Genomic DNA, 23021 nt, shown 5'->3' with positions numbered 1-23021 from the left:
ATTATGGTGGCTTCTCTTGTGGTGGATCACAGGCTCTAGGGTGCATGGTCTTCAGTAACTGCAGAGTGTGGGCTCAGTGGCTGAAGTTCCTGGGCTCTAGAGCACAGGCTCAATAGTTGTGATGCACGAGCTTAGTTGCTCCTCAGCATGTAGGATCTTCCCAGACCAGAGATCAAACCCCTGTCGCCTGCATTGGCAGATGGATTCTTTACCACTGAGCCACCACAGAAGCCCCTCCTCCTCTTTTGAGAAACAGCTCTTGGCTGCTACTGGGTCTTAGTAGAGACTGAATGCTTAACCATGGGCCTCCAAATCACTATGTGACCTGAGCTGCCCATCATGAACTGACCTACCAAGCCATAAAGTTGGGTGTGCAAAGCTGCACTCCATCATCAAATTCAGTTCAGTTCAGTTGCTCAGTCATGTCCGACTCTTCGCGACCCCATGAACCACAGCACACCAGGCCTCCCTGTTCATCACCAACTCCCGGAGTTTACTCAAACTCATGTCCATTAAGTCGGTGATGCCATCCAACCATCTCATCCTCTGTCATCCCCTTCTCCTGCCCTCAATCTTTCCCAGTATCAGGGTCTTTTCAACTGAGTCACCTCTTCACATGAGATGTCCAAAGTATTGGAGTTTCAGCTTCAACATCAGTCCTTCCAATGAACACCCAGGACTAATCTCCTTTAGGATGGACTGGTTGGATCTCCTTGCAGTCCAAGAGACTCTCAAGAGTCTTCTCCAACACCACAGTTCAAAAGCATCAATTCTTCTGTACTTAGTTTTCTTTACAGTCCAACTCTCACATCCATACATGACTACTGGAAAAACCATAGCCTTGACTAGACGGACCTTTGTTGACAAATTAATGTCTCTGCTTTTTAATATGCTGTCTAGATTGGTCATAACTTTCCTTCCAAATTAAGGTGGGGCTTCCCTGGTGGCTCAGAGGTTAAAGCATCTGCCTCCAATGCGGGAGACCCGGGTTCGATCCCTGGGTCAGGAAGATCCCCTGGAGAAGGAAATGGTAACCCACTCCAGTATTCTTGCCTGGAGAATCCCATGGACAGAGAAGCCTGGTGGGCTACAGTCCATGGAGTCACAAAGAGTCGGACACGACTGAGCGACTTCACTTTCACTTTCACTAAAAGAGATCAGGCCTGAATAGACCCTGAAGGTACAAGTAAGTTACATGGAGAAATGGTCCAGATTCTCACAGCTCCACAAATTTGTCTCTTCTAGCCTCCACCCATAGCCTTAGAGGGAGTTCCCTATGATCAGCTGATGGAAGAAGAGAAGACTCAGGTCTGGTTTACAGATAATTCTGTGCAATATGCAGGCACCACCCACAAGTGAACAGCTGCAATACTGTAGCCCCTTTGAGGGACATCCTGAAGGGCACTGCAAAGGGGAGTGGTCCCTGTGGGCAGAACGTCGCACAGTGCACCTGGTCGTTCACTTTGTTTGAAAGGAGAAATGATCAGACATGTGACTGTATATCAACTCCTAGGCTGTGGCCAATGGCTTGGCTGAATCGTCAGGGACTTGGATGGAACGTGATTGGAAAATTTGTAACACGGAAACTTGAGGAAGATCTATGGGATAGAACTCTCCGAATGGACAAAAAATATGAAGGTATTTGTGTTCCAAGGAAAAGATCACAAAGAGTGATCTCAGTAGAGGAGGATTTTAATAATCAAGTGGATAGGATGACCTGTTATGTGAATACCAGTCAGTCTGTTTTCCCAGCCACCCATGTCATTGCACAACGGGCCCATGAACAAAGTAGCCATTGTAGCCATGACAGAGGTTATGCATGGACTCAGCTACATGGCTTTTCACTTACCAAGGCCAACCTGGCTAAGGCAATCACAGAGTGCCCAATCTGGCAACAGCAGAGACCAACACTGGGCCCCCTGCATGGTACCATTCCTGCGTGAACAGTTGATTACATTTGACCACTTCCATCATGGAAGGGGCAGTGTTTTATTCTTAATAGAATAAATATTTACTCTGGATATACATTTGCCTTCTCTGCATGCAAGTCTTCTGCCCAAACTACCATTCTCTGGATTTACAGAAGGATTTCTTTGGAAGGAATGATACTAAAGCTGAAACTCCAGTACTTTGGCCACCTCATGCGAAGAGTTGACTCATTGGAAAAGACTCTGATGCTGGGAGGGATTGGGGGCAGGAGGAGAAGGGGACGACAGAGGATGAGATGGCTGGATGGCATCGCTGACTCGATGGATGTGAGTCTGAGTGAACTCCGGGAGTTGGTGATGGACAGGGAGGCCTGGCGTGCTGTGATTCATGGGGTTGCAAAGAGTCGGACACGACTGAGCGACTGATCTGATCTGAATCCACCATCATGGTATTCCACACAACATTGCTTTTGATCATGGAAGCTACTTATCAGCAAATGAAGTGTGTCAATGGCCCCATGCTCGTGGGATTCACTGGTTTTACCATGTTGCCTGCTATCCTGAAGCTACTGGTTTGATCAAATGGTGGAAAGGCCCTTTGAAGACTCTGTTACAGTACCAGCAACAGTGGCAATCCAGGCAGGACTACTAACAGCCCAGACCCTTCAGGAATGAGTTTGGGTCACCCCACCAGGTAAAGAGCCATGACTAGCTGAGGTGCTTGCTGAAGGCAGAAAGAATACAATATGAGTAGTGGGAGAAGGCAGTTATAAATTCCCAGTACAACAACATGACCAGTTATAGAAATGTGATTTCTGTAATTGCAGAACTACAATTTTTATATTTCCTCATTTTGTTATGAATGTGTGTGTATAAAAATAAAATTGTTTTTCCCCTTTCTTATTCCCTATCATGTAACATAAGATGTATTGACTTTATATTATAATATTTAAGTATCATGACCTTGTCATTGGCTTTATTTGGAGATTAGGTATGGTTTAAGAAGATGTGTATTAACAAGAGGTGGACCTGTGATTGTAAAATTTATGTGCCAACTTGACTGAGCCAGAGTGTCCAGACACTTGGTCAAATATTATTCTGAGTAAGTCTGTGAAGGTTTTTCTTCATGAGATTAACATTTGAATCAGTAGACTGAGTAAAGCAGGTTGCTCTCCCTTATGTAGGTGAGTCTTATCCAATCAGTTGAAGGTCTGAGTAGAAAAAAAGGGCTGAGTAAGAGGGAACTCTTCTGCCTGACTGCTTGGTTGGGACATTGGTCCTTCTGGCCTCTAGACTCAGATTGAAACATCAAATGGATGAAGATAGATATTCTATATCTTAAATATTTATATTTTAAATATTATCTATTATATACTTAAAATATTGGCTCTGTTTCTCTGAAAAACTCCAATCCAGGTATTATATCTTCTATTTAAAACAACTCTATTGAGGCACATTTTGCATATCATAATTCACCCTTTTCAAGCATATAACCCAATGATGCTTTTATCCCAGATTCATCAAATTCTCCAGCATAAATCAGTTTTAGAACACTTTGATCAACCCAATATGATCTCTCATATACATTTAATGTTAATCTCCCTCACCCCCTGCCCCTAATAATTTGTAGTCTACTTTCCATCTTCATAGCTTTTCCTTTTCTGGATAGTTTACATAAATGGAAATTTATGTGACCTCTTTTATCTGGCTTCTTTGAGTATGCTTTTCTGGTTTATCCACATTGTAGCATGCATGCATAGTCTGTTCCTTTTTTATTGTTGAATAGTATTTCACTGTATGGAGAGAGCATATTTTGTCCATCATTCACTTGTTTTTGGAATTTAGGTTGTTTTCAATCGGGCTATTATGAACTGGACATGGAACAACAGACTGGTTCCAAATAGGAGAAGGAGTACGTCAAGGCTGTATATTGTCACCCTGCTTATTTAACTTCTATGCAGAGTACATCATTATAAACGCTGAGCTGGAGGAAGCACAGGCTGGAATCAAGATTGCCAGGAGAAATATCAATAACCTCAGATATGCAGATGACACCACCCTTATGGCAGAAAGTGAAGAGGAACTAAAAAACCTCTTGATGAAAGTGAAAGAGGAGAGTGAAAATGTTGGCTTAAAGCTCAACATTCAGAAAACGAAGATCATGGCATCTGGTCTCATCACTTCATGGGAAATAGATGTGGAAACAGTGTCAGACTTTATTTTTAGGGGCTCCAAAATCACTGTAGATGGTGATTGCAGTCATGAAATTAAAGATGCTTACTCCTTGGAAGGAAAGTTATGACCAACCTAGACAGTATATTAAAAAGCAGAGATATTACTTTGCCCACAAAGGTTAGTCTAGTCAAGGCTATGGTTTTTCCTGTGGTCATGTATGGATGTGAGAGTTGGACTGTAAAGAAAACTAAGTACAGAAGAATTGATGCTTTTGAACTGTGGTGTTGGAGAAGACTCTTGAGAGTCCCTTGGACTGCAAGGAGATGCAACCAGTCCATCCTAAAGGAGATCAGTCCTGGGTGTTCAGTAGAAGGACTGATGCTGAGGCTGAAACTCCAGTACTTTGGCCACCTCATGCGAAGAGTTGACTCATTGGAAAAGACCCTGATGCTGGGAGGGATTGGGGGCAGGAGGAGAAGGGGACGACAGAGGATGAGATGGCTGGATGGCATCACCGACTCGATGCACATGAGTTTGGGTGAACTCCGGGAGTTGGTAATGGACAGGGAGGCCTGGCGTGCTGCGATTCACGGGTTGCAAAGAGTCGGACACCACTGAGTGACTGAACTGAACTGAACTCTTTATGACTAAAGCCACTAAGAACATTCCTGTGACAGTCGTTATATGGATACACTCTCACTTCTCTTAGATTGATATCTAAACGTGAAATTACTGGATCACAAGGTAAATTTATGTTTAACATTTTAAGAAACTGCCAAACTGCCAAAATGGTCTACCATTTTACCTTTGCCACCAACAGTTTGTGAAGATTCCTGTTTCTCCATATCTCTCAAAAGTTAGTTATTACATATATTTTAAGATATGGCCATTACTGAAAAATAATACCCCCAAAAGATTTTTAGAATATTCATTGAGGAGGAAACGACCCTCTCTCAGAAACTGACTGAGGTCCTCCAGCGAGCAGAGGGCGCTCCAAGACGGGGCGCCTTCTCTTAGCTGCTACAGCGCCATCTTAGTGAGATCTCCGTTGCTAGGAGACGGAGAAGCGTCCTTTGGCTTGGGAACCCTGCCACACCGCTCTCCCAAGTTTTCTCTAGCCTGAGGTCTGAGATCTAAGGTCACATTCCCTTGCAGGGGCAGTCCCAGAAGGCTCTTCTCTGGGGACGTTTTCCTCCTGCCCTTTTAATGCTGGCCGTGGCAGGTGGAGGATCCTCGCCTAGATTCAGCTATGTCTAAGAAAGGGAAAAAAGCCAAGGTGCCGTTGTCGGATGAGGAGCAGCTGCTTCTGTTTCAGCAGAAGTTGCTGGCAGAGGAGGAGATGGCCAAGAAGAAAGAGAGGCTCCTGAACCAGTTCTTGAAGGTGATGGGTTTTTGCATTACTCTATGCCCAACCCCACGCACCCCCTGCCCTGGTCCTGTCGCCTTGACCCTGTCTTTGTGGCAGCCTCATTTTCATGGTAGCCTCCCCTCCCCCTGGAAATCTTAAGACCCAGATAGACTTAGATTTCAGCAATATTGTATGGGGGAAGGAGCAGTTCTCTGTGAAGCATGGAGGTAGGGAGATGGCATAGAGCTGGACAATCACTACTGAGCCCCAGAACTGGGATAGTAGGTGCTATCATCTGTCTGAGCTATCTGAAAGTCTGATATTCTCCCTCGAGATGAGCCATTACAAACAATGTCCTGCTCTGATGCCTCCATCCAGAAGGAAACTCACCATAGCCCTCCCTAAAATGCCACTGGGCAGATCCTGTCTTACTTAAGACCCTCCCAAAACAAGAGTAAAAACTCCTGAATGTTAGCCATCGGGTCCCTCAGAAAAGACAAAGGGTAAGATGTTAGTTGACAAACTAAGTTTGATCTTGTTTGTTGTACTGTATCAGGGCTTTTAGCCCTGACCTCTGGAGTTGTTGTTGTTGTTCAGTGGCTAAGTCATATCTGATTCTTTGCAACCCCATGGACTGTAGCACTCCAGGCTCCTGTGTCCTCTATTATCTCCCAGAGTTTGCTCAAATTCATTTGTCCATTGAATCAGTGATGCTATCTAACCATCTCACCATTTGACCTCTGGTGTGTATGTGGGGCGGGATATATTTATTCCTTCCCACAGGACAAACTGGCCAAGGAGGAGCACAACAGTGCTCTGAACCTTAATAAGATTAACACACAGTGGAGAACGGTCCTTCGGGAAGTCAAGACAAGAGAGCTTCATAAGGACATTGAGATCCTCAGCCAAACATTTGAACGAGTGGTGGACTGCAAGGACAGTGTCATCAAGGCAAGCTCTCTTCCCAAAGAAACCCTTGATTATGACTGCCTTTGATCTCTTAATAGAATGGGCCTAGTGAATTAATTCATGTTAAAGCGCTCCCAAGACACATGCTGTGATGCTGCTAGGCTATCGTTCATTTCACTGAGGTGAAAAATAGAATACTGAGCTGTCATCCCTCCCCTTCTGTTAGAGGAGCCATTCTCCTTGATCATCTACTGCCTCAAACCAGTACTATACAGTATTAGAGTTGAAAGGCAGAGTAGACATCACCCAATGACTTGAACTTAGTCCTAAACTTTCATTTCAATGTGAGAAGGCTTAGTTCCAGAGAGAAGCAGTTTGCCCAAGGTCACACAGCTAGTCAGTGAGAGAGCTGTGACTATAGCACGGATTTCTTGATTCCCACTCCAGTGCTTTATGCAACCAATTCCATGTGGCCTCTTGGATTCAACTTCAGTGGCCCTGGATGAGGTTGTGAAGATCTCCATCGGTAAGAGCGGTTCTGGATCTCTAACCAATTCAATCAGCTAACTTTATGCCCTTGGGAGGTTCTTGAGTTGAGTACATACCATCTTTTTCTGCAAGGGATTTTTTTCTCTTGAATTTCAAGTCCCTATATTTAGGATCCCTCAATATCTGTTCCTGTTTGTTGCACTGTTCTTACAACTGAACTCATGAGTTCCTCCTCTCTCCAGTCCCCTTTCCCATACTCCACAATCTGGTCTTCTTCATACTCTCTGTTTGGGTGGCTGGTGCCATTCACCATCACCCAACCCGGGAATCTGGGAATCATTCTAGCTTTGGCCTCCATCCCTGACTTCTGGTACTAAGTCTTATGTAAGTCTTCTGCTTGAATAAGTCACACCCTGCTCTTTCCCACTATCCTGCAGTAGTTGAGACCTGGGTATTATCTCTATTGCAATAACTTCTTATCTTCCAGTGTTTGATTGTCTACACAATGACCAGGATTATCTTTCTGAAACAAAAATCTGTTCCTGTTACTCCACTGTGTAAATCTCCGTAGTGGCTCCATAAATAATGGCTCCCTTCCTCCACAGAAGGAACAGCAAAGCCTTTCATGACCTGGCCTCTACCTGCACCTTTCATAGAGCCAGCCTTCTTTCCTGTGGCTTTGCACATGCTGTTCCCTCTGTCTGGAATTCTCTGTTCCTTATCTCCTCATTGTTCCTGGCAAATTCTTACTCCTCCTCCAAGAGTGACACAAATGACATCTCTACTATGAAGCCTTCCCCAGTGCACTCTGTCTTTTCTATCCCCTTATCACTGGGGAATCATCAACCTCATAGCATTTTCCATGTTGTGCTATAACATTTTTTCAAATTTTATAAAATGGGAATTTAATCTGCACCTGTTTTTTTGTTTTCTCAGAATTTATTTGTAATTTTCTGTTTATATAACCTTTTCTACTGCAAGACTTCAGACTCCTTTGGAGACAGTGAAAGTCTTTTCATCTCTGAATCCTCAGTATCCAGCACAGTGCTGGTACAGAGCAGATTTAGTACACCTTAGCTGAGTGAGTGAATAGTCTCCGATTATCAGCACCTATTTCATAAGATCTTATCCATACTAAAGTCGCTCAGTCATGTCTGACTCTTTGCGACCCCACGCAATTCTTTGCAACTCCCTGACGGGGCTGTAGCCCGCCAGGCCCCGCTGTCCATGGTATTCTCTAGGCAAGAATAGTGGAATGGGTTGCCATTCTCTACTCCAGGGGATCTTCCCAACCCAGGGATTGAACCTGGGTCTCCTGCATCAGAGGCAGATTCTTTATTGTCTGAGCTACCAGGGAAGCCCCATACTAAACATATAAGTAAAAGCTAGCAATGTGGTAGTTTACAGTGAGTGGATCATCTGGACATTTCGTAAAGGCTTTTTTGCTTTATTCATTTTAATTTGTTTTGCTTTTTTGAATAAGTAGTTCACCCACATTATTCAAAATTCAAAAGATAAAAAAGTTATGTACAGAAAAGTTCCCTCCCACTGGTGCCTTTCAACCACCCAGTGCCCCTCCTGGTAATTTTTGTTGCATGAATAAAGCTTTTTTTTACACAGATGGTAGTATTACATAGTGTTCTGCCTCTTGCCTTTTTCATTTAATAATATATCCTGGGGACTATTCCACATTAGCCCATGCTTCTCATTGTGTTTTACAACTGCATAGTATTCTGTATTGTGGTTTAACATGTTACTTTGTCCTCAGTATTTCCTGTGTTTTGGTAATTCCAACTAGAAGCTTGCAGGTGCTGTGTTCTTTCATAGAAGCTATTGATTAATTCATTGTGGGTTGCAAAATGCTGATTTTCTTTTTTTTAATGCTGATTTTCTAATAGTATCATTCTTTTTTCATTTATTAGTTCAAATACTTCTATAAAGAGATACTTACTATCATTTACCATTCAGTTACCCAGAGGTATAATTTATATAAAAAATGCCTGACTCTTTCTCTTCCCTTTTATAAACCAGTTTTTTTTTAAAAAATTGGCATCCTCTAATGGGAATTGATTTTTTTTTAAGTATCCTGATAAACTCATAATTAAACACATTTGATATTTTTTAACCCATTGCCATTCTTATCCTTATTGATGTTCACACTGTTGCTTTTTTTTTTTTTTTGCCAGTGGATGTCTTCTCATTATCTATTATAGCTACATCACAAATCACCTTAAATTAGCGACTTACAACAACAATTTATTTCACTCTCTCTCCGGGTTCTATAGGTTGACTTAGCTTAGCAGGGAGGTTCTCGCCTGGCACCTCTCACACGGTTTTCAGTGAGATGACACTTGGGGGCTTGACTGAGCTGCATGTGTAAGGTGACTGGCATTGATTCTGACTGTCCACTGGGATCTCAGCGGGGCTGTTGACTGGAATGAATGCTTTCACAGGGCCCCTCCACCGGCACTAGCTTCTTACATTCCAAAGCGGGACAACCCGAGATCCCAGAGCCAAAGAATTGGCATTTAGGTACTAGGGAAAATAGGAACTAGCTAGCTGAATACATTTTTTTCTCACCCAGCTGCCATTCAGCCAAAGTGGTAACTCTGTTTCCTACCCAGTCTTTAGCAAAGGACCTGTCGGAAGCCGAGGAGCAGCACGCCCACGCCCTGCGCAGCCACCTGCACAGCATCGACCAGCTCTTGGCCCTGCAGAGATGCCGGCTCAACCTCCTAGAGGAAAATTACAACTTGGAGCTAGAGGCCCTAACCAAGGAGTTTGACACTGAAAGGTGTGGGGGCCTAAGAGGAGCTATGAGGGTGGGGGAGGGTGTTGAGCCCAGGGCCGTATCCAGAGCCTATGTCAAGATGCTACCTGTAAGCAGCCACCCACTTCTAGCAATCAAAATCCTACCCATCTACCTACCTGGAGGATAGCGATAGTATGGGGAAATTAACAAGATGGCACCATTCAGGCCCTCTCGCCCTACCGTCTCATGCCCTCTGCCCCATGTTCTGTAAACAATGATTATGTGATTGCTGAGGGCACTTGTAGCACTGCGCATGCGCATCAGGAGGTACTCGGTTGGTTCCAGACTCCTTTGTGTGGTGTGCCTATATGAGCATCACCTGGAAAAGCCCAGAAGGGTTGTGTGCAGTTATGTTGTGTTATGTTATGTCTATGGGTGCAGCGTCAGCCAGAAGAGAGGCTGTGTTATGGCTGCCATGCCAGCCAGGAGAGAATAAACCTGGCTACAGTTCCTATAGTGTCTGCGTCTTCTTCCAACCTCTTAGCTCTGGGTTTACCTATCCTGGGTTCAGCGAACAGTGTGGACAGTGTGAACAGCAAGAAAATTGGCATCCGGAACAGGATCAGCAATACAGATGGGAAAGAGACTTTTCACTGCAACATTTTGTACTTTTTTATTTTTTTTATCATATGAGTATATTTCCTATTCAAAAATCAAACTAATATTATTCATTTTTTCTGGCCCGGCAAAGGACAGAACCTGCGCTCCTTCTATCCTTCTTCAGTACCTACGAGTTTGTACCATTCGTATAGTTTTATTACATTCTGCTTTGCATTGTCATTATTGGTCCTTATGCTTTATGCCTCAGAGCAGGAACAGTATCTTATCTCCTACAGGAAAACAATTATTGACCAACATGAAAAAGAGATTCACTACCTACAAGATGTCTTCATGGCCATGGAGCAGAACTACATAGATTCTGAATATGAAAGCAAGCTGGAGTTCCAGAGCATGTGGGACGATCTGAAAAACAAGGTACCAAGGGAGAGCAGATGGGCAGGAGGTGGGAAAAAGGGAGAAAAAAGTTCTGAAGGTAGTAGAGCTAGAAGAGATCCCTTTAACCAATACAGTCAATAAAATGCCTGTTGCCACTGTAGGTAGACCCCTGCGGCTTTTTGTAATCTTGTGAAAATTGGTGAGGACGAAAGACCATCTGAAATACCAAGAAAATGCATTTTAGAGCTAACACACACCAAGGAGATCCTCTCACTTCAGCCCTGTGATCTGTAGAAGAAGAAATTAAGGTCCAAAGTGGACTTTAATGACCTGCCAAAGTCAGGCTGCTGATCTGTGATCAAGCCAGGGGGGAAGTCCAGTTCTCCTGCCACTTGGCCTCAAGAGCTTCTACCACCTTGGAGGCTGCCAACTTAGCCAGCCTGCAGACCTGGGTTTGGAGGGTAGAGTGCTTTGTTTTCATTTTGGCCTATAATGTTTCATACAAACTTTTATAAGCTTTCTACATTTAAAAATTGGGAGATTTCACAAGAAAATCCAAAACTGCAACTTCCCCTAAACAATTTAAAGATCTGGTAACAGTGGGCCACATTTTCAAATGGGGACGTTCCCATGGAGCTGAGCAGCTGTGCCCTCACTGCCCCCCCCCCACCAATGGGGCATTTCCTTCGGGATTCACCACCGGCCCCACATAGCCCATAGCACTTATTTATATCATCTGCCTGGTCTTTGTAGGCATTTTCACTGGCAACCTCTGCACCATGCTGTGCTACAAACAGTTCAAGAGGGGGAGGTGTTGGTGCCAGAGAAAGGGCGCTAATAGGTTAAGTCCAAACACTGGCTATTTGGGGATCACTTCCCAGAATTTAGAAGAGAAGCACTTTCTAAGACTGCAACTGGAGAACATAGTAGAAGATCTGTGGAGAAGGTTCCAGGATGCACTCAAGAATTACACTGATGCTACAGAGGATCGAAAGATTGCCTTCGAGACTCTCAAGGTGAAGGACGAGAAAAGCTCCAGAGAGATTGAAGCACAGATGAAAAAAATACAGAAATTACAGGTTAGTGCAGCTCACCTGGGCGACTCACTGCTTTAACTGCTCCATTATCCCCTGTTCTTCTTCCCGTTTCCCCTGGGCTTCATCACTGTTTGGGGAGAGATGGTATGCTCTGATTTCAGTCCCCAGAGAGTCCTTCTATCTGTTCTACTGAAGACCCTCACGTAGTCAAGTGTTTCCTCTAATCTACCCTGTTCCTCTAGGATTCCATCATTATTTTTAAAGGCAAGATCCTGGTGCACAGCCGCGAGAGTGAAGAACAGAATCAGGACATTCGTGAAGACAAGGAGTTGGTCCTGGTACAACTGCGAAAACTTAAGGCCCAGAGGACTCAGGCCCGGGGAATAGCACAGGAGAACTTAGTCAAACTCACCCTGGAAAGCAGTGCTACCCTCAAGGCCCTGAGGGAGATTGTTGACAAGGTAACAAAGGGAGAGGGTAGCCAGAACAGAACCAGGGAACCTGGCTCCCTGCAGAGTGAAAGGGGCTGGCAAAACAGAGGGCTTCCCCCAGCTTCCTACCTGAGTGCACACTTGGAATACCTATTTTATTTCATGTTCCCTTGCCTTTCACGTATTATTTCATTTATTTAATATTTATTTCTTTTATTTCTGGGCTGCATTGGGTCTTAGTTGTGGCATGCGAGTTTCTCTCTAGTTCTGGCGCACAGGCTCAGTGGTTGCAGGACACGGGCTCTCTAGTTGAGGCACTCGGGCTTAGCTGTTCCACGGTATGTGGGATCTTAGTTCCCCAACCAGGGGTGGAACCCATGTCCCCTGCACTGGAAGGCAGATCCTTAGCCACTGGACCACCAGGAAGTCCCTCACCTCTCACCTCTTCAATTTAATGAGTTAATAGTGAATGGGTTTTAGAAGAATATAAAATATCTGGAATAGTGCTTGTAAGCCCTTTGTGTTGGATGTATTACTTTTGTATCCCATTTGGCTAAGTAGCTTCCCTGGATTGAAGCAGGGTAACCAACTCCACTATTTCCCCTTCCCAATCCCTTTCCTAATAGAAGGTTTCTGCTTGCTTCCAACAGGGTGAAAAGATTCTTAAACTTGCTGAAATATGTAGGAAATTTGAAACAGAAGAAGAAAAAGTGCTGCCTTTTTATTCATCGGTGTTGACTCCCAAGGAGCAGGAAGAGATAGAGACAATGGACCTAGAGGAATTTAATGAAGAGCTTGGAAAGGTAAGGTTCCATGGGCCCAAGGCCACCACCTGAGGCTGGGGTGACAGAGCACTGGGCTACACTTGCTGACAGATCCTACCACACACCTTCTCCCTGTAACTCACTCCCAGGTGATAATGGACTACAAAGGGATGGAGAATTTCTGGAAAAGGTACAACAAAGTGAAACTGGAGCAACTGAGCCTTCGGCACAGACGTGCTCAGTTGTTAGAAATCAATGAGAAGCTGCGGGAGATGCTCAGGCAGTACTTGGATGGCATCTCCGTGAGTGATGAAGTGCTGAGCCAGCTCAACCCACTCTTCATCGTCAATCACCGCAGCAACTTACCCCAGCTCCTGCCCATGCCCACAGCCCAGCCAGGTGACAAAAAACCTCCAGCCACTTACAACATCATTGAAGCCGCTCATGTGGTCTCCCACACCCTGTGATACAAGGGGAAAACCTCTTTTCAATTCCCAGAGAATGTTTTGAGAAACCCAAGGACTTTGCTATTAAAAATCACCATGGAGTTTATGAGGTCTCTATATCTTTTCCATGTTGGATTAAACAGTCTACTTAGAGGATATTAGGCATACAGCAGCCCTAGGGAGTAGAGAGGGCTTCCCAGGTGGCACTAGTGGTAAAAAAAAAAAAAAAACACCTGCCAATGCAAGAGATGTAAGAGATGCGGGTTCAATCCCTGGGTTGGGAAGACCACCTGGAGGAGGGTACAGCAACCCACTCCAGTATTCTTGCCTGGAGAATCCCCATGGACAGAGGAGCCTAGGGGCTTACAGTCCATGGGGTCACAAAGAGTCTGCCACGACTGAAGCGACCCGGCACACACACAGCACAGGGAGTAGAGAGAGTAGCCAGGCAACTTCCCCAACGCTTACTTCTCAGTGAGGTATTGCTCCTCGGTGTCGGGACACCACGGGAGCCAAAACCCATGCTTTCAGTACCCAGAGATCCTATGGTCCTTGGTGTAAGTTAGGATAGGAAGAGGAGGCCAGGAGAACTGATCCAAAGCCTCCGACCACCCCCTGCGAAGCAGAACCCAACTAAGAATGCCTTTTTCCTCAGCCCTTTATCTCATTCCCACTTACATAGGCAGCCGCAGAAAGTATCAGGTGAAGAATGCAAAGTTTTTAAAAAATTGTTTATTATTTCTTTTTGCTCTTGTTTCGTTTCTCTTCCTTGAGCTTCTTTTTGGAGATTTTAGGACTGCTGGCCTTTCTGTATAGATGATACCCAATGAGGCCCAGGAGGGCTGGCACCATGGCCATGCCTACCAGAGGCAAAATGCCCTTCACCAGCTTCTGCCAGTAGTTGGCTCGGATCAGTGCAATCAGTTCCACATCAAAATGCAGCTCTGCATCCGCTGGAGGCAGAGAGGAGGTGAAGGTTAGAATCCCTGTGCACTGTATCCAGGGCTCAGAATCTGAATGCAAATAGGGAGGGCAGACCACACCGCAGCAACATCTGTGAAGTTGGCAAGATTTAAATGTGGGGCTGAGTTCTCTTAATGCAAGAGGCAGAGGAGGGTTATAAGGCTATTGAGTGATAGTCATGTTTACCCCAAATATACAAGTGTGGCTTGTCTTCACTGACAGGTCTTTGACACAACAGGAGAACCTTTGTGAAAAGTACAGGCTGTTCTCCATTTATAAGTTAGAGAACTTCTGTACTATGTATCTCTAAACAGCCACATGGATAGAATCTTTGCAAGGCTGAAATTAATTGGACTTAAACTAGACTTTTTAAAATGTCACCAACCAGTAAGCACACTCACTGTGATTCTTTAAAAAAAGAAAAAAACAGGTGTTTCAACATGGCTAGAGAGGCAGGATGTGGTTTAAGACGTTCGGAATGGAGAAATGAACAGGAGTGAGATGGGGGAGAATGTAAACAAGCAGTGCTGGAGATGAGGAGGCAAAAGAGCTTTGGGTAAAAGAATTTCTCTTTAGTCCCCTGACCCTCTGTCTGGGTCTACCTCTAAGCTAGAACTTAGGATAAGAATTTTTATCCCAGTACAACTCATTTTAGCTAATGGAACATTTCTTATAACCAAAAGCAAGAGATCTGCGTCTCGGAAAATCTGTTTAGGCTCAGGCCTTAAAAAATAGGTATTAGCAGTGACCTGTGAGGGCTTGGCTTTTTTTAAGTTTTGGGGTTTTTTTTTTTATGTGGACCATTTTTAAAGTCTTTATTGAATTTGTTACAATATTGCTTCTGTTTTGTTTTGGTTTTTTGGCCCAGAGACATGGAACTCACACCCCCAGCATTGGAAGGGGAAGTGTTAACTAGAACCCCAGGGAGGCCCCCAGGCTTGGCTTTTAAATGTTTTTATTTTATTTTGAATTATTTGACTGTGACCATTTTCACCAGCTCTTCTCTAGTGGAGGCTGAAAGGAACTGTGGAGATGTGGTGAGGAGCCATGCCGACTGCACAAATGACAGTCTGGAGTTGTAGGGAAAGCACAGGAAAGCAGCCCAGAGCTCTCAGAGCGGTGGCACAGGCAGCAGACTCGTGTGGCTCAAGCAAGGGTTGCCTCCCTAGAAAGTGGCCGGCTGCCAGAGGACAAGCCAGGTGGCTTTAACAGGTTATATGTCTCTAGTGCCTGCTGGTGATCTGAAGAGGAAAAAGGAGGCCCTGCAGAAGGAGGCATCAGCCAGTCCTACACCATTTAGCAAACTGGGTTTCGACCTTCTCAGGCTTCAAAGTGCATAGCTCCTTGTAGCTCCTAGGGACTGTTTCTTTTTTGTTTGTTTGTGGCTTTGCTCTCTGGCATGTGGGATCTTAGTTCCCCAACCAGGGCTCACACCCGCGCTCTCTGAGTTGGAAGCACAGAGTCCTAACCTCTGGATCGCCAGGGAAATCCCAGGGACTGGGTATCTCGAGAGCCAGAGAGCCGCCTCATCAGATTACCTGGGATAGATGGTGGAAATCCCCGTTTTCCGTAGGCCAGGTGAGAAGGAATGATTACCCTTCGCTTCTCTCTAAGGAAAGGAATGTGAGTCATAGCCAGGGGTAGAACCAGGTGGGCCAACCACCTCAGTCCATCTGAAGTCCCACCAACAAAACCCTCTGAATATTCACACTCAAAACAAGAACTTTCCCACCTGAGCACCAAACAGGTTGACTGGCCAAGGTGTCTCAATTCCACCAACAGAACCCCCAGCCAGAAAAAGCCTGAGGCTTCATCCAGAGCCTCCATGCCCAGAGACCAGGGCCTACCCAGTACGAAGCCAGAGCCCATTCTCCTGCCTCCTCTAGGAGCAGAGACGGCCTCCACCCATGCAGAAGGGGTACACCCAAGCCCACCCCTGCCCAGATACTCACCCCACACACATGTCTAGAAGGCTCTGCTCCAGACCTTGAGGAAGAAGGCACAAATGAATATGAAGCTATCCACATTCCCCAAATCCTGGGAGAGGAAGATCAAATATTCCCCATGACCCTCAGTTGAGCTCCCCACTTCTGGAATCTCTGGCTTCCAATGTGGTATGCGGCAAGAGGAGTACTAGGAGTGGGATTTGAACCTCCGGAGGTGAGTGGTAGAACCCTGGGTGGGGGTGGGGGTTGGGTTGGGGTGGGGTGGGGAGGGCATTTCCAAGGCAGCTGAGAGGTTAAAGAAACTAAGAATGGGCTTAGGTTGGGAAGAAATGGAATGGGAGTGCAGCTCACGTACCTGGTATCACCTGCTTTTGGCCAAGTTCTATAACCAGAGGGTCTCTGGTCAGAGACGTGTCAAAGATGCGTCCATCTACCAGGCTGCCCTGGGGGTGGGAGGGAGAGCACCTAGAGCGCCCACCTATACCGCTCCCTCCCAGCAGGGTGCGCACACACCTGGCCTCGGCCCGCAACCCCTAGTAGCTGCAGTCTAACGTTCCCTTTCGGGCAGAAAGGAACAGGAAGCCCCAAAAGGGCTGGCACTTCTCGGAGATCCCTCCACCCTTCACTTCACTGCGGAAGAGCAGGGAAGAGGAAAGGGTAGGGAAGAGGTGCGCCCCTCCCCCTCGCCACGTGCCGGAGGACCCCAGAGCTGGAGTTACTCCCTGACCGCTTGCCACGTGTCCAAGCCAAAGCTGACGTGTTTCAGTGGGGCGCCGCCCCCGGGGCCCCGCCGCTGCCCCCCAGGCCCCTCACCGAGTAGTGTATGTGAAGCGTGTCTCCAAAGGTAGCAGGCTCAGCACACGGCTCGGGGGGCTCCACCTATGATCGCACTACACGAGTCAGGGAGGTTCCTGCCCCTCGACGCGGCACCCCCAATTCGGTGCTTGCACTCCCTCCTCCCCGCTCCCAGGATCCTTTAGACCCCGACCTTCCCCGCAACCGGGCCCGACCTCCATCCACAGCGCCTGCCCGGGATTCTCCCCTCCTCACCAGAGTCTCCACTTGGAGGGTCCGGACGGGACTTTCGGTTTCGGACCCAGCCTCCGCCTGACACACCGCCCCCCTGAGCAGCAGCAGCAGCAGCAGTCGGAGCGGGAGAAGTGAGGGGCGCAGAGTCATAACTGGGTGCGGGCAAGGCTCGGGGCACGCAAGACAAGCCGCTGGATGACAGGGGCTGGGACCGCAGTTCCTTCGGCGCCCAGGCCAGACTGGATGGGACGGGGCGGGTCGCGACGCGCCAGCTCCTCCTCCCGCAGCCCTTCCTCCACCTAGTCCCCACCTCCTGCAGGGAGGAGGCCACGGGAGCTCTCCCGGCCCTCTGAGATCCCGAGGGTGAGACTCCGACCTGTCGGTTAGCCGTTCGCTGGGTCCCACAGCGAGGGGCTGAGTCACATCGTAGCATCCATTTTCGATTACCTATTGTGTTCCAGACACTTGTCTGTAATCCTCAAAACCACCTTGAAAGGTAGACATAATTGTTTCTATTTCACAGATGAGGAACTGGGTGTTCGGGTTAAGTAACTTTAACTTACTCAAGTTAAACTAGCTAGTTTAGCTTAACTAACTAGGTTAAACTAATTTAACTAGCTAGGTGGTGACAGAGGCAGGATTCAACCCTAGGACTACCTGAGTCTAGTCCAGTCCCCTGGCTCCCTGCTCTTTCCTCTTAAGTCTCCTCACACCTATCTTGGCAGGATCTGACTGGCTCACCCCAGCCCAGCAGTTGTCAAAGATGGCAGCCCTCTCCCACATCCAGCCTTTCAGCTTGCATTCCTGGAGGTCATATACCCAAAAGGAGGCAGGGTGCTGTCCCATAACCCCACCCTTAGGGACATTAGATGAAAAGAGCACTGGGCTGTTTACGGTAAGGAGGGGGTGCATCCCTGGTCTTTTCCTGTGAGAGTACCATTTATTTCCTTTTTCAACAAACCTGTCAAAAGGGCAGCTACATACACCCCTTTTGTTTGTGCAAGGACTTCAGTTTTTGGGAGTTTTTCTATTATTTCAGGTGACCCTACCAATCCCCTTCTGCATGATTCAAGCCCTCACTGCCCACTTAGGCTTTAGGTATCTGGATTCTGCCCATCAGTGAGCTCACAGTCATCGTTTGGGGTCACCTCTTAGGCCTTGTCCTCCTTAACATCTCTCCGGTCCATGATGCCCATGAGCTCTGACTGCCCTCCCAATTTTAGACACAACTTGTGTACTGCAGGCCTCCACCTGGATGTCTGATCAGTACCTCAAATCAACACACACACTACCATACTCATTGCTCTTTCTCCTCCATCCCACCTGTAACAATCTGGATTTTGCACCCAGCGTCCTGTTTCTATTTGTTCTGCTGTCAGCCTTCTCTATGATTCTTCTCTCACTTGCCCCACATCCAACCAGTCTCCTCTGGATTCTCCCTCTACAGCCTCTCCAGCTCTCTTTCCATTCCCATGGCTACCACCCTAATTAATCCTTCATTCTTTCTTTCTTTGGGATTGCTGTGCTGGGGTGTTCTCTCTGGTTGCAGTGAGCAGTGGCTACTCTCTAGTTGTGGAGAGCAGCCTTCTCATTGCGGTGGTTTCTCTTATTTTGCGGCATAGGCTCTAGGCTGCTGGGGCTTCAGGAGCTGCAGCTTGAAAGCCCTTAAAGCACAAGCTCACTAGTTGTGGTGCCTGGGCTGTTGCCCCGAAGCATGTGGAATCTTCCTGGACCAAGGATCTAACCCGTGTCCCCCGAATTGGCAGGCAGATTCTTAACCACTGGACCACCAGGGAAGTCCCTCTTTTGGGTTATCTTTTTTTTCTTTAAAGCCTCCTTCTAGGGGTGATGGAACACTCTATATCTTGATAGGGATGTGGGTTACATGGGTATATGCTTATCAAACTGTATGTGTGCACTGTATGCAAATTCTACCTCAAATTTTTTAAAAAGGAAACAAAACCAAACACAAAAAAAACTATATTAAAAAAAAAACCCAAAACTATTATTTCCAAGTCTCCCTTCAAGTCTGATGGTCAATAAGACATAATATTGTCCTGGACTTTCAGGGAGGCTGCTTAAAAGGAGCTAATTTAGCTAAGAAATGTGTCATAGTGCCTCACCTCCTCCCCCAGTCTCCTTCCCTTCCTTCTTCCTGTTGCCTGGAATGTAGACAAGATGAACTACACTCTAGCAGCCATGTCAGACCATGAGGTGAGCATGAGGACATAAGCTACATACGAGAACAGTGATAACTACAGCGCCACCATTCCAAGCCTACACCAGGTACCTTTTAACTGAGGTAGAAATCAACCTCTATCTTGTTAAAACAACAAAGAGTAATAAGCCCTCAGCCTCTTTCTACTCTAGCCCATTCTGTACACTGCGGCTATCTGTTCAGCTTCAGTCATGTTATCTACCTGGCCACTAAAAAGCCTGCGTGGCTCCACATTGCCCAGTGAATTAAATTCAGACAACCTGACATACCAATTGAAAGCTTTCATTATCTGGTCTTAATCTGCCTTTCCAAATTTTGCTTTGATTCCATTAAAATAAAAGCCTTAAAAACAGGAACTTCACTTTTCCCATTTTTATATTCTCATTGCCTAGTATGGTGCCTGACACATTAGATGCTCAATAAATGTTTACATATAAATTGAATCAAATCCTCTTGGCATGATGATGCTCTTGGCGTCAGATGAACCTGCGTTGTTTCCATCTCTGTGCACAGCTCATGCTCTTCCCTCACCTGTCAAGCTCCCTCTAAGCCAAGCTCCCTCTAAGCCAAGCTCAAAGATCACCTCCTCTGTGAAGTCCTGATCCCCTTGCTCGAAGTGACTTATTTCTGAACTTCAGGCAGACGCTTGGGGACTTTATTGTATTCTCCCTTGTGTTGTAGTTAGTTGTGTATTCCTGCTCCTTCCTCCCCAAGAGTGACCTCACCAATGGCAAGGACAAGGCTGTGATCATATCTGGAGTCCCTTAGGTGCCAGCTGCACAATACCCTCCATACAACAGATTCTAGACAAATATGCTTTGAGTAAATATACTATTGCAATACTGAGATACCATTAGAGGGAAAACCTAACTATACTAATAGAGAAAACCTCCAAGACAAGCATATATACCTTTAAGTTAAAAAAAAACTAGACTGATACATGTGGTATGAGCCCTTTGTACTTTAACCCCTTCCCAAATATGGACAGATACATATATTTAGAAAAGGAACTAGAGGATGCACACCAAACAACTGAGGGGGGTTACCTCTGGGAACAGAGTGAGCAGAGGGGAATGAGTATTACATGTTGCTCTGAACATTTATGTAGTATTTGAATCTTTTGCAATAGGAATTATTTGGGTTACAAAGATAAATTGTAAAATTTTGAATGAATGAACGTGATATCCAGCCATCCAAGACGATGTGTGGGAAGTGTTGAAGGAGTTGGGCTAACAGAGCTAAAGGAGCCAAACTGAGAAGCAAAGCGTCCTTGTGTTGTTGTCGTTTCGGCCGTACTGCATTACTTATGGGATTTTAGTTCCCCTACCAGGGATCGAACCTGGGGCCCTGGCAGTAACAGTGCTGAGTCCTAACCAATGGACCACCAGGGAATTCCTGAAAAACATTTCCTGTAATTAGAAAGGTCATGGGTAACTTTGTGCTTAGTCACTCAGTCGTGTCTGACTCTTTGTGACCCCATGGACTGTGGCCCATCAGCTCCGCTGTCCATGGGGATTCTCCAGGAAAGAAAACTGGAGGGGGTTGCCATTTCCTTCTTCAGGGGAACTTCCCAACCCTGGGAACGAACCCAGGTTTTCCACATTGCAGGCAGATTCTTTACTGTCTGAGTCACCAGGGAAGCTCGGGTAATTTTGCAGATCCTATAAGTGGGATTTTTTTTTTTTGAAAGTGGTATTTTTAAACAAGTGAGAAAGGGTATAAAGGCAGAGGGTCAGATATTTGGGGGAAATGAACAAATCAGTTTGGCTAAAGTAAGGGATTTAGCCAGGAGAGTAGACAGAGGTAACTGGAGAGACAAGTAAGAGTTGGTATGGAGAGACTTGAATGGTAGTGAGAACCCACTGAAAGTTTCTGGGCAAAAGGGCCGCACTGAATGCCGTGCTGGTGCAGTACTGGAGGTGGAAGGCTACTGTCTTGTCCAGCTCGGAGGCTTTGTTTGGTCATCTGAATGGGAACGGGTGAGAGGGCAACAGCAGAAAAGGGCAAAACTAAGGCAACAGTATCACCCACAGAGGGCAGCACAAGCCCTCTTGGACCCAGGAGAGACCAGGGAGGGAGTCTTCTCCTTAGGTCAAGTTAGGAGCCTGTGTGTGCATGCTCACTCAGTTGTGTCTTGAGTCATGTCTCTCTGTGACCCCATGGACTGCAGCCCACCAGGCTCCTCTGTCCATAGAATTTTCCAGGCAATACTGGAGTGGCTTTTCATTTTCTATTCCAAGGATCTTCCTGACCCAGGAATCAAACCTGTATGTCCTACGTCTCCTGCACTGGCAGGTGGATTCTTTACCAGTGAGCCATGTGGACAGGCAGAGAAAGGTGACATGGCCTTGGGAAAGGTAGTGGAGACTGGCCCAACCTGACTCAAGGCACAAGTTCATCAGAGGGCCACCCCTGGAGCGGCTTCCACCTTCAAAGGTGTCTGTGTCAGCAAGTAGGAGAAACTACCACATACGCCTGGCTTCCAAGCTTCACGGGGCACCCACCATGCCCAGCTTGGTCAAAGACAATGATGTTGATTCCTTCGTCAAAGCTGAGTGCCTATTATGTGTCAGATAGCAAGCAAGGCACTGCTTTTTAAATGGTTTTAATATGTTTAACAGATTGCTAACAAATAAACACTTAAGTATCTGGGTTCAAAATTGAATGCCATATTTTCAGGACCATGCATACCCAGGCTGACTAGATGTTTTCTTTTTGCATCTGGTTATATGTGCATAACCAGGAATGATATGTTACCCCCGCCACTATCCCCTTTGGCTGTTCTAGCCACGGATGTATCGTGCCATCGATACAAGATCTGGCATAGGCAAAAACAGATTCTCCATCTCCTCTCTTCTACCTAAAGGCAGGATTCCTATATTCAGAACTCAGAAAAAAGCTAGCATCCAAATCCCTGTAGTTCAAAACCCCAAGCTAAGCCCTCCAACCCTTAGAAGGCCTTGTACTCAATTCTGTTCTGGGACAGTTCTCGACAACATGTGGGAGGGAGTGCTGGGTGGACCAGTTCATTCTCAAACCTCCTGCCTGGCCTAGCCTAACTGTTCAGATCTCCTCAGAGACAGCTCTCAATGCACCTGCTTTGAAGGAAGGGTCAGGCAGGAAGCGGGTATGGGCCGCGCTGTCAGCTCTGGGCAGAGATAGCAGAGTTCTGGCTTGTGTGTTGCCCTCTCTACCACATTCAGCTCGGAAGTCAGATCTGCTGCTAAACTAGAGCCCAGATACTCTCTTCCGTGGCTCATGGCCACAGTGACACAAACAAGGAGACACTTACCTTCAAGCCTTGATGGTGAATAGTTCTGGCCCAAGTCCCTCACTTCCAGGCCTCCACCATGGCCTTTCGGCAGCACTGCGCCCTTTATCAGTCAAGGCTCTGATTTCCTCACACCTAACCCTTTCTTCGGAGAAGGTGATGGCACCCCACTCCAGTACCCTTGCCTGGAAAATCCCATGGACGGAGGAGCCTGGTGGGCTGCAGTCCATGGGGTTGCTAAGAGTCAGACATGACTGAGCGACTTCACTTTCACTTTTCACTTTCATGCATTGGAGAAGGAAATGGCAACCCACTCCAG

General features: G+C 46.4%; 2 protein-coding genes across 5 annotated transcripts; one reads left to right on the top strand and one right to left on the bottom strand.

Annotated features, from left to right (window-relative positions):
* Positions 1–5171: 5171 nt before the first annotated feature.
* Positions 5172–13381, top strand: DRC2 (dynein regulatory complex subunit 2). Its single transcript, XM_086399672.1, has 8 exons — positions 5172–5484; positions 6235–6402; positions 9474–9643; positions 10498–10636; positions 11479–11676; positions 11877–12095; positions 12716–12868; positions 12979–13381. The coding sequence occupies exons 1-8, from the start codon at positions 5353–5355 to the stop codon at positions 13294–13296; spliced, it is 1497 nt and encodes a 498-aa protein (XP_086255798.1). The 5' UTR covers positions 5172–5352; the 3' UTR covers positions 13297–13381.
* Positions 10249–17454, bottom strand: FKBP11 (FKBP prolyl isomerase 11). Of its 4 annotated transcripts, XM_086399676.1 has the most exons (7): positions 17235–17454; positions 16998–17063; positions 16540–16627; positions 16191–16224; positions 15777–15847; positions 11692–11761; positions 10249–10624 (listed from the first exon to the last, which is right to left on the bottom strand). In XM_086399676.1, the coding sequence occupies exons 1-6, from the start codon at positions 17361–17363 to the stop codon at positions 11721–11723; spliced, it is 429 nt and encodes a 142-aa protein (XP_086255802.1). In that variant the 5' UTR covers positions 17364–17454; the 3' UTR covers positions 10249–10624; positions 11692–11720. The 4 variants fall into 4 exon arrangements, with proteins under 4 accessions (XP_086255802.1, XP_086255803.1, XP_086255800.1 ...); XM_086399677.1 differs by lacking the exon at positions 16998–17063; XM_086399674.1 differs by lacking the exons at positions 10249–10624; positions 11692–11761 and adding an exon at positions 13993–14228.
* Between the last annotated feature and the right edge of the window lie 5567 nt (positions 17455–23021).

This window comes from Bos grunniens, chromosome 5 (assembly GCF_055505025.1).
Source record: "Bos grunniens cultivar Pamir isolate PY7600 chromosome 5, Bosgru_T2T1.0, whole genome shotgun sequence".
In the NCBI taxonomy this organism is placed as follows: domain Eukaryota; kingdom Metazoa; phylum Chordata; class Mammalia; order Artiodactyla; family Bovidae; genus Bos; species Bos grunniens.
This window is presented reverse-complemented; position numbering and strand designations above follow the sequence as displayed.

What these genes read in the sequence shown, in the direction of transcription:
- DRC2 (XM_086399672.1), top strand. Translation starts at nt 5,353, where the DNA reads ATGTCTAAGAAAGGGAAAAAAGCCAAGGTGCCGTTGTCGGATGAGGAG. An exon ending in AAGGAGTTTGACACTGAAAG is followed by an intron (nt 9,644 to 10,497) that starts GTGTGGGGGCCT and finishes TATCTCCTACAG; the next exon opens with GAAAACAATTATTGACCAAC. An exon ending in TTAATGAAGAGCTTGGAAAG is followed by an intron (nt 12,869 to 12,978) that starts GTAAGGTTCCAT and finishes ACTCACTCCCAG; the next exon opens with GTGATAATGGACTACAAAGG.
- FKBP11 (XM_086399674.1), bottom strand. Translation starts at nt 17,363, where the DNA reads ATGACTCTGCGCCCCTCACTTCTCCCGCTCCGACTGCTGCTGCTGCTG. An exon ending in CGCTTCACATACACTACTCG is followed by an intron (nt 16,628 to 16,997) that starts GTGAGGGGCCTG and finishes TCCCACCCCCAG; the next exon opens with GGCAGCCTGGTAGATGGACG. An exon ending in CCAAAAGCAGGTGATACCAG is followed by an intron (nt 16,225 to 16,539) that starts GTACGTGAGCTG and finishes TTCTTCCTCAAG; the next exon opens with GTCTGGAGCAGAGCCTTCTA.